General features: G+C 41.6%; 2 protein-coding genes across 3 annotated transcripts in view; one reads left to right on the top strand and one right to left on the bottom strand.

Moving 5' to 3' along the window:
• The window catches only part of KCNK13 (potassium two pore domain channel subfamily K member 13), a 117,142-nt gene that overhangs the window by 17,193 nt on the left and 88,872 nt on the right, over positions 1-11,077 (bottom strand). The gene's annotated exons all lie outside the window — the stretch shown is intronic.
• LOC108301485 (methionine aminopeptidase 2-like) lies at positions 3,784-5,665 on the top strand. Its single transcript, XM_037737116.1, is given in 2 exon segments — positions 3,784-4,383; positions 4,385-5,665. Coding segments are annotated over 2 exon segments (1,428 nt in total). The 5' UTR covers position 3,784; the 3' UTR covers positions 5,214-5,665.

Raw genomic sequence — 11,077 nt, 5'->3', positions numbered from 1 at the left:
TTGCCATGTTGCCCAGGCTGGCCTCAACCTCCTGGCTTCAAGCAATCTGCCCGCCTCAGCCTCCCAAAGTTCTGGGATTACAGATGTGAGCCACCACAGTAGGCCCCTCACTTCTTTTGTATGTTAGTATGTGATGCAGAAAACATTTCAGATGGCACAGTATGTAAAATGAGCTGTCTTCAGAAGTTCTGGGTTCACTGTGAGACCTTGTGGCCGACAGGAAGGTAGTTGCTCACTTCTTCCTTTGGATGAAACTGACTTCCAACGTATTCAAGGACCTTCAACTTCCTACACGACCTATAGTGAACAGAGGAAAGTGATGCTTCCCAGCCAATACACCTTCTGCCACGTGAGCCAGGCAGGTCCTAGTCCCAGTTTATTTTTGTAAAATGAGGTTTGGGATTATTGGCAGTGGGTGGGGGTAGGAAGAGGGAAATGTGGCAATATGATAGAGGATTGAGGCAGTCACTTCCAAACCAGCTTTTGGCAGGGGTATTTGCTAGCTTGGTGGACTGCCTTGGTGAATGAGCAGGCCTGAATCCCCGGTGTTCTAGGCAGTGTTTTCCAGTGTGGCACCTTAACCATTGGTAAAAAAAAAAAAACATCTGAGGAGCTTGTTTAAATGCAGATTCCTGAGGCTTACCTTCCAATCACCATGTCTGGGATTGAGGCCACTTCCCTGCATTTATAACAATGATTACCCTACAGCTAGACAATCACTGTTCTGGAGTTTTCCATTCAAGACAGTGTTGTTCTGTGATTTAACAGACCAGAGGAGGACTGGCAATTAAGTAATTCAAAACATGTTATGCTTTCAGGATAACTGCACTCTTTACATCTGTGTTACCTAGTGGTGAGAAAAACAATGACAACAGATTGCCTTTGGGAAGTTCTTCCTTCGCTCCTGGCCTATTGGTTCATGAGTGCAGTACAAAGGCTACACCTCTCTAGGTCCCTGAGCACAAAGCTGTTTGACTGTCAGAATTGTGCCATGATGAGGAGGACAGTCACGATGACAGTTTGTGCACACAGAGCGCTTTTCAGAGCCAGGCACTGAGTTTGATGCTTCCCACAATCCTCATGCCAATCTTGAGAGGCAGGAACCATTCATCCCCCTTTTACACTTGAGAAATCTGAAGTATACAGAGGTTAAGTAACTTGCTCAAAGTAAAGTAGCTAGCTAATTAGGGCCTGGGTGCAGACCCAGTTAATATTCTGTGTCATGCCCACTACTTTTCTGGTTGTCCCTTTAGTAAAATGAGGGTAGGGTGTCTCAGATGAGCTCTAGGAATCTTCCAGGGCTAACATTCTGTGATTTGGGTGTGCAGGGCATGAATTGGAGCTCATTCTGCTCATGCCATCATCCCAGGATTCTGGGGAGGACTCACGCTGACTCTGCAGCTCTCCTCCCATAGGCCAGGCAGGCAGATCCAGTCTACCCAAAGAAAATTTCTTAATTTTTTTTTTTTTTTTTTGAGATGAAGTCTTGCTCTGTTGCCCAGACTGGAGTGCAGTGGTACGATCTTGGCTCACTGCAACATTCACCTCCTGGGTTCAAGTGATTCTCCTGCCTCAGCCTCCGAAGTAGCTGGGATTACAGGTGACCGCCAACACACTTGGCTAATTTTTGTATTTTTAATACAGACAGGGTTTCTCCATGTTGGCCAGGCTGGTCTTGAACTCCTGACCTCAGGTGATCCACCCACCTCAGCACCCTAAAGTGCTGGAGATTGCAGGTGTGAGCCACTGCACCTGGCAACCCAAAGAAAATTTCTATCTGTAACACTTCTCAACTAAAAAATACATTACAGGCTGATTTAAAGCATATTAAAAGTTGCCAGGTAAGCCAAAGGGAGCGTATTTCCACTCTATGCCTGAGCTATCATTTTGCAGCAGTTACTGCTATCAATACAGAGATTACCAGTTCTTCCCAAAGTTAAGGATATTTTTGGAATTCGGTATTTTTAGGATGATGACTCCTCTCTCATTTCCATAACAGTAAGCATCTTTGAATAAAGATTATGGGTGTAGCACAGATTAAACCGTTTTCCAAGTAACTTCTGAACTATGGAGATGTTTCTAGACTCTTCAGCAACAAGTCGTTTATAAATGAAAAATAAATTACAGCTATTCTAACTGCATAAGTTGAAAACTAGGGTGCGACGAATGGAGATTCTTTAAGTCATCTGCCTTCCTACAAATCACAGTAGTTCCTGCACTCAGAAGTAACAAAAATCAGCTGCATGGGAATCAGAGTGCATCAGCTCCCGAAGAGGAATTTAAAGCATTTCATTTCACTGAGAGAGTTACTGCATCATGTGGGCATTTAGTGCTGTGTTTTCTGCTTTCACAAACTTTCCCTCCTCACAGTCAGCCATGATGATGGTTGGAATGAATGCTAGAAGCAGTAAATGCTGCCATTATTTCTGATTTTACCCTCATTTAAGGTGAAAAACAACGTGATTTACTTATCTCAAGGAGGTGTCCCAATTCGAGTGCTTCTTAACTTCTAAAATTGTGAAACTACTCCTTAAAAGCAAGCAGATATAATTATGTTCTCTCTTGAACTAAATTGTCCTCCCTCAGACTGAGAAGAAATGGTTCAGTTAAGTAGAATGTTACCAATGCAGGGCATGTAACCGATGAAAGGTGCCTTTGTGACTCTTCTTTAACATGAGTGAGAAAATCTGGCTCTAAGACATTTTGAGGGATGCTGACAATGATATCTTTATTTTGATGGACTTCTAGATCAGGTATAAGCTAATCTGCCTGCCTTTTCGAATTTCTTGCTGCAAAGGAGAGGTATGCAAGGCCCCTCTGGAGAGGTGGCAGTTGGTGTAAAAAGCAGAAGGGGATGAGCTATTCTTCTTGGCCTAGGGTGGGTCCCAGCCCCACCCTGATCGGCACCCTCCATCTCTCCATGGCAGCTTCTTGGGCCCTGATATGGTTTGGCTGTGTCCCCACCTACATCTCATCTTGAATTCCCATGTGTTGTGGGAAGGACCCAGCGGGAATTAATTTAATCATGGGAGTGGGTCTTTCCTGTGCTGTTCTCATGATACTGAATAAGTCTCATGAGATCTGATGGTTTCAAAAATGGGAGTTTCCCTGCACAAGCTCTCTCTTTGCCTGCTGCCATCCATGTAGGATGTGACTTGTTCCTCCTTGCCTTCCACCATGATTGTGAGGCCTCTCCAGCCACAAGGAACTATAAGTCCATTAAACCCTTTTTTATGTACAAATTACCCATGGGTAATGGGCATGTGAAATGAACAGTGTGAAATGAACTAATACACTGTGAACTGAACAAGCAGTGTGAAAACAAACTAATACAGACCTCTTTGTGGGACTCTCGCGCTTCCAGAAACCCCATTTGAAAGTCAAAGACCTACAAAAGATTAATGGCTCTTTTATGGTTTTACTTAAATGTCAAGAATAAAGCATGGCCCAGGGATACAAAATGACAGAATCATAAAGACTTGAAATAAATGTGTTATTTACAATATGTGTTCTTTCAGTCTGTAGCTCTTTCCTACAAAGTCATGAAATTTCCTATGGTACTACTGTATCACTAAGTATATTGCATTACCTACAATTTCTGAGAAATGTTTGGCAAACACCTCACATTTGCTATGACAGTAGCTCTAGGGAACCAACCCCAGTAGAAAATTTAGTTTTTCTTCTTTCTTCTCCATTCTCTCTTTTTCTTGTCTTTCTTCTCTTCCTCCTTCCTTCCATTTCTTTAAAAGAGTCTTTAAAGAGATACAACTCACTCTCGGGCAACATGGCGGGTGTGGAGGCAGTGGCCTCTGGGAGCCACCTGAATGGCGACCTGGATCCAGACGACAGGGAAGAGGGAGCTGCCTTTACGGCTGAGGAAGCAGCCAAGAAAAAAAGACAGGAGAAGAAGAAGAGTAAAGGGGCTGGTGCAGCAGGGCAACAGGAACCTGACAAAGAATCAGGAGCCTCAGTGGATGAAGTAGCAAGACAGTTGGAAAGACAAGCAATGGAGGATAAAGAAAGAGATGAAGATGATGAAGATGGAGATGGTGATGGAGATGGAGCAACTGGAAAGAAGAAGAAAAAGAAGAAGAAGAGAGGACCAAAGGTTCAAACAGACCCTCCCTCAGTTCCAATATGTGACCTGTATCCTAATGGTGTATTTCCCAAAGGACAAGAATGTGAATACCCACCCACACAAGATGGGCGAACAGCTGCCTGGAGAACTGCAAGTGGAGAAAAGAAAGCATTAGATCAGGCTATTGAAGAGATTTGGAATGATTTTCGAGAAGCTGCAGAAGCACATCGACAAGTTAGAAAACACATAATGAGCTGGATCAAGCCTGGGATGACAATGATAGAAATCTGTGAAAAGTTGGAAGACTTCATGCAAGCTAATAAAAGAGAATGGATTAAATGCAGGCCTGGCATTTCCTACTGGATGTTTTCTCAATAATTGTGCTGCCCATTATACTCCCAATGCTGGTGACATGACAGTATTGCAGTATGATGACATCTGTAAAATAGACTTTGGAACACATATAAGTGGTAGGATTACTGACTGTGCTTTTACTGTCACTTTTGATCCCAAATATGATGCATTATTAAAAGCTGTAAAAGATGCTGCCAACACTGGAATAAAGTGTGCTGGAATTGATGTTCGTCTATGTGTTGTTGGTGAGGCCATCCAAGAAGTTATGGAGTCCTATGAAGTTGAAATAGATGGGAAGACATATCAAGTGAAACCAATCCATAAACTAAATGGACATTCAACTGGGCAATATAGAATACACGCTGGGAAAACCATGCTGATTGTGAAAGGAGGGGAGGGAACAAGAATGGAGGAAGGAGAAGTATATGCAATTGAAACCTTTGGTAGTACAGGAACAGGTGTTGTTCATGATGATATGGAATGTTCACATTACAGGAAAAATTTTGATGTTGGCCATGTGCCAATAAGGCTTCCAAGAACAAAACACTTGTTAAATGTCATCAATGAAAACTTTGGCACCCTTGCCTTTTGCCGCAGGTGGCTGGATCGCTTGGGAGAAAGTAAATACCTAATGGCTCTGAAGAATCTGTGTGACTTGGGCATTGTAGATCCATATCCACCGTTATGTGATATTAAAGGATTGTATACAGCTCAATTTGAGCATACCATACTGTTGCGTCCAACATGCAAAGAAGTTGTGAGCAGAGGAGAGGACTATTAAACTTAGTCCAAAGCCACCTCAACACCTTTATTTTCTAAGCTTTGTTGGAAACCATTATACCGGAATTAATTTGCAACATATCTGTTTTAACAGTGGACCCAAGTAATACTTTTATCCATGTTTAAAAAAAAAGAAGGAATTTGATCAAAGGCAAACCGTCTAATGTAATTAACCAAGGAAAAAGCTTTCAGGACTTTTAAATGTTAACTGTTCTCCCCTTCCTGTCTAGGAAAATGCTATAAAGCTCAAATTAGTTAGGAATGACTTATACGTTCTGTTTTCAACACCTAAGAGATACTTTTTGAATTTTTATATTGCCATATTCTTACTTGAATGCTTTGAATGGCTACATCCAGTTCTGCACCCATACCCTCTGGTGTTGCTTTTAACCTTCCTGGAATCCATTTTCTAAAAAATAAAGACATTTTCAGATCGGAAAAAAAAAAAAAAAAGAGATACAACTCAAACCTCATTCTTTTTGGAGGCACCTTCTGGGAATAGCTAAATGAATCACTGTTCTGTAAGAAACACTTCTTTGGGTGGGGGGGGTTCTTTTGAGGCCTTTCTTTAAAAATGTTTAATTTTAGTATTGTTAGTGTCAGAAAGAAGTTGTAACTTTCCTTTGCCCAAAGCCAGTATAGATCCATTCTTTAAAGCATTGTGACATTTGTGGCACACATGGGATTGGTTTAATAACTGAACTGCCAGAGGATAAGTTCAAAATATTGTAATGCAATGGCATTTTCGCCAGTCATGGGGAAAGAATGGGCTGATTCATTAGGATCTTTTTTTCCACAAAGGCAGCAGAGACTGAAGACAGATACCTCCCATGAACTCCAGGCTGCTACCCCAAATGCCGGGGTCTTTGGTAAGTAATTTTTAAAAGTAGAAATGTGGGCTGAGCACAGTGACTCATGCCAGTAATCCCAGCACTTTGGGAGGCTGAGGCAGGAGGATCACTTGAGGTCAGGAGTTTGAGACCAGCCTGGCCAACATGGTGAAACCCCATCTCTATTTAAAAAACGCAAAAATTAGCTGGGCGTGGCGGTGCCTGCCCGTACTCCCAGATGCTTGGGAGGCTGTGGCAGGAGAATCATTTGAACTCAGGAAGCGAAGGCTACAGTAAGCCGAGATTGCACCACTGAACTCTGGCCTGGGCTACAGAGCCAGAGTGAGATTCCATCTAAAAAAAAAAAAAAAAAAAAAAAAAAAAAAAAAAACAGAAACGTGAAGTTAGATGGAACTGCCAACTCAGTTAGCAAGTGTGAAGCACCCAGCACACACCACAAAGTTCATCCTGCCCCCAATGCACTTTGTGTCACACCGTTACGCTCAGTGAGGTCTAACTCGGTGGCTCAAGCATGCGGCTAGGAAAGGGCGAAGTCATTGTTATCCACTGGTCAAAAGAAAGAGGGATGAGCAGCTGCAGATGCAGACAGAAGGCACTGAAGAGAACGATTTAAACCCTGAACCATATCTCAGAGGCTCTCTTGTCTGAGTGTCTTTTTACAGGAGGCTTCTGGGAGTTGAGACAAAGGAGTTTGCTTCTGATGACATAATTTCTAGTTTTACTGAGTTCACCTAACTTGAGTTTCTCTTCCTTAATAATTGCTTTGTGCCTCTACTTTTCTCTCCTACCCGCATCTAGAATTTCCCTTCTCCTTGACAAGCCATTTGTGTTCTTCATTTCCACTTATTCATTCAATAAACATTAGTAAAGCATCTAGTACATGCCAGATGCAGAGTTCAGTGTTATCAGCAAATAAAACATCACCTCTCAGCTCCCTTAACCTATATTTCTTCCAGAATTTGCATGTTCTTTCTCCAGCAGTTTCTGCATCTTTGCCTACATTTTTCACGTGTCTACTGGCTTTGTATTTCTTCTTCTGTGAATTGCCTACTTGTTTTTAGCCCAATTTCCTATTAGGGTATTTATGGTTTTTCTTATTGGTTGGTAAGAACTCTCTATATATTTTTAAGAAAGTTAACTCTTTGTCTTCTATATATGTTGCCAATATTTTCCCCAATTTGTGTTTGTCTTTTATTTGTGTATAATTGTTTTGTTGCTATGCTAAAGTTTAATTTTTATTTAGGCAAATAAATTTCTTTTATTGTGGCTCTTGGCTTTTGGGGTCACAGAAACTGAAGTCCTTCCTTCCTTATTCTAGGAATATGCCAGTATTCTCTTATGGCTGTACTTTTCAAAAACAATGCAATATTTAATTCCTTGTTAATTGCAGGCACCTAACATTTTAAAAATAGTCTATTTTTCTTATCACTATTTTAAATTGAAATTTCTATTGAGATAATTGCAGACTGACAAGCAGTTGTAAGAAATAATACAGAAAGATTCTGTTTATAGTTTACCCAGTTTTCCCTAATGGGAACATTTTGCAAGACTACAGCATAGTATCACTACCAGGATATTGACACTGATATAATCCAATTATCTTTTTTCCTTTTCCCCTGGTTGACTTGTGCTAGTGTGTGTGTGTGTCTTTAGTTCTCTATAATTTTGCCACATGTGTAGGCACTGTAGCACCATTTTTGAATAGTCCATTCTTTCTCCACTCTCCTAAAATGCCACTTATCAGAGACAAAATTCTTATATCTGTTTCTGGATTTCATATTTTGTTTCATTGATCCATTGTCTATCCTGGGGCTGGTACCAAAACCAGACTGTTTTCTTTTTTCTTTTGTTTTTCTGAGTCAGAGTCTCACTCTGTTTCCCAGGGTGGAGTGCAGTGGTAAAATTACAGCTCACTGCAGCTTCGCCCTCCCAGGCTCATGTGATTCTCCCACCTTAGCCTCCCAAGTAGCTGGCACCACCACCAAGCCTGGCTACATTTTTTGAGGTTGTGTAGAGATGGGGTCCTGTTATATTGCCCAGGCTGGTCTTGAACTCCTGGGCTCACATGATCCTCCTTCCTGGGCCTCTCGAAGTGTTGAGATTCCAGGTGTGAGTCACCAGGTCCAGCCAAGTTCTCCTTTTCTTAATGTTTGTGAAGGCTCTTCCCTCACCCCTCTTCTTTTCCTTTTTTTTTTTTTAAAGCTGTCCTTGCTTATTTCATGTTCAATTTTCCTGATGAGCTTTAGAATCATTTGGTTAAGTTCCAGAAAAGATATTTGGATTGTGATTGGGGTTGCCTTATATTTAGAGATTCATTTGTGGAGAAATGACATCCTTACCAAACTGAGTTTTTCCACCAGGAACACAGTGTCTCTCTCTCTATCTCTCCATTTATAGAAACCTTTTAAACATAAGCCTTAGTAGAATCTTGTAATTATTTCATACGAATTCTGCACAAATCTTGTCACACTGATTCCTATTTCATAGCTTTTGTAGCTACTGCGGATGGAATCTTTTCTCCCACCATACATATTTTTTGGTTGTTTGTTTTCTTATTATTTTTAGTGCAGTAAAATATACATAAAATTTACCATTTTCACAATTTTAAAGTGTACAGTTCAGTAGCAGTAAGTACATGCACAATATGTACAATCACCACGAGCCAGCTCCAGAACTTTCTCATTATCCCAAACAGAGTCTCTGTGCCCATAAACAACAACTCCCTGTTCCTCACCTCCACCCCCGGCAGTCTCTATTCTACTGTCTCTCTACAAGTTTGCTTATTCTGTGTACCTCATATAAGTGGACTCATGTAATGTTGGTCCTCCTGTGTCTGGGTTCTTCCATTTAGCATGATGTTTTTAAGGCTGATTCATGTGATAGTATGGATCAGAATTTCAGTCCTTTTATGGCTGAATACCATTCTATCATATGTATAGACCACATTTTGTTTATCCATTTCTCCATCCGTGGACACTTGGGTTGTTTCTTCCTTTTGGCTATTGTGAATATTAGGAACATGGGTATGAAAATGTCTGTTTGAGTCTCTGCTTTTAATTCTTTTGGGTACATATTAAAAAAGAATAATATTTTTTCACAACTGATTATTAGTGGCAGGGGGGAAAGGTATTAAATTTCTTTTTTTCTTTTCTTTTCTTTTTCTTTTTTGAAACGGAGTTTCATTTTTATTGCCCAGGCTGGAGGGCAGTGGTGCAATCTCAGCTCACTGCAACCTGTACCTCCCAGGTTCGAGCAATTCTCCTGCCTCAGCCTCCCAAGTAGCTGAGATTAAAGGCACCCACCACCACGCATGGCTAATTTTTGTATTTTTAGTAGCGATGGGATTTCACCATATTGACCAGGCTGGCCTTGAACTCCTGACCTCAGGTGATCTGCCTGCCTTGGCCTCATAAAGCGCTGGGATTACAGGCATGGGTGTTCCATTTCTAATTAGAAAAAAATATTAACATTTCCATATACCCAAACATAAAAATAAAAAGTCACTCGAAATATATGTAGTCATCTTTCAAGGCCCTTGCTACATGCCCTTTCTGCTTCCACAGCCCCTGGCCTCACAGGGACAGTCATTCATGAACTCTTAGCTGTGAGCTCAGCATAAACCAGATACCCTAAATTATTACATGTAATTGTTCATGAAAAGTCAGTTCTCTTTTTGTGCTTTTGGGTCTTCTAGATGAGTTTATTCACAAAGGCAAAAGGGAATTAGGGCAGGTGCAACAGAAAGCCTCCATTAACTTTGCAGAAGTGGTTTTGAGGACACAAAAGCCGTTGAATTTATCTAAAGTACCAGGTTGTTCCATCAATGTCTAGGTATTTACCATAGGCTGGTAATACACTTGAATACATCTCTCTTCCACTTTCCTCACAGGAAAAGTAATTTCTCTTTCTAAATTGGGTACATTTTTATTTTGCTGTAGCCTGAAGGCCTGAATTGAGTTCCTAATCAGTAAATCTTTGGATTTTCTGTTAAGTTTTAAGCTCTCAAAAGCAGAGGCTTGACCCACAGTCCCCTCCATATGCATACACACACACACACACACACACACACACGCACACGCACGTGCCCACCTACACACACACACAATTACTAAGAATACCAAGTCTGGAGTCAGGTTATATGGGTTCAGATCTCAGACCCGTCACTCACCCAAGGGTCCCCGTCACTCACCCAAGGACACCCACCTGAAAGAGATACAGGGGGAATTTAAACCCCAGCAGTTTTGGGTCATTATTCTAACCTTCAAATTATTTAACCTCTTCTGTCTCTCAATTTCTTCTTCTGTAAAATATGATACTAACAGCAACACCCTTATAGGACTTTTGTGAGGAATAAATGACCTAATATAGATAAAGCACTAGATATGTGCCTTAGAGTTCTAAGAGTTTGCCCTTCTAAGGAAGGCTGTAATTGACAACTACAGTGCCAAGCCCTGAGTTTGCTGAGTACTGCTTTCTGTGAATTGGGTCTTCCACTGTGCACCTTGGAAGATTTCTCATCTAATTACACCTTTGCCCTCCTACAGCTGGAATCGCATTTCCACTTGTATTTGACAAGAACCAGTTACCAAGAACAGACAGACTCAGGCCATCTGCCTGATTGGTTGTGCTTATGGCCCCGAGGGCAGCAGACTCCTGGAAAGAAGGGACAGGCAGGCCCTGAGTCCTGGCTCATTTCTGATGTCTAATCAGGGCAAAAAGGTCATAGCTATTGTCATGGTTTGAATAGGTCCCTGGAAAAACATGTGTTGGAAACTTAGTCGCCGACGCACCAGTGTTGGGAAGTGGGGCCGAATGGGAAGTGTTTAGGTCATCAGGGCTCCACTCTCAGTGGATTAATGCTGATTATAAAAGGGCCTGAGGTTGTGAGTTTGATCTCTTGCTCTCTGTCACCCTGTCTTTGCTCTTCCATCATGGGATAACACAACAGGAAGGCTGTCTGGTAGAGGACTTTTGGCCCCGTTCCCCAGCCATGTGGAAAGGGCCTAATTCCCGA

This window comes from Cebus imitator, unplaced genomic scaffold (genome assembly GCF_001604975.1).
Source record: "Cebus imitator isolate Cc_AM_T3 unplaced genomic scaffold, Cebus_imitator-1.0 Scaffold34, whole genome shotgun sequence".
Lineage (NCBI taxonomy): Eukaryota > Metazoa > Chordata > Mammalia > Primates > Cebidae > Cebus > Cebus imitator.
This window is presented reverse-complemented; position numbering and strand designations above follow the sequence as displayed.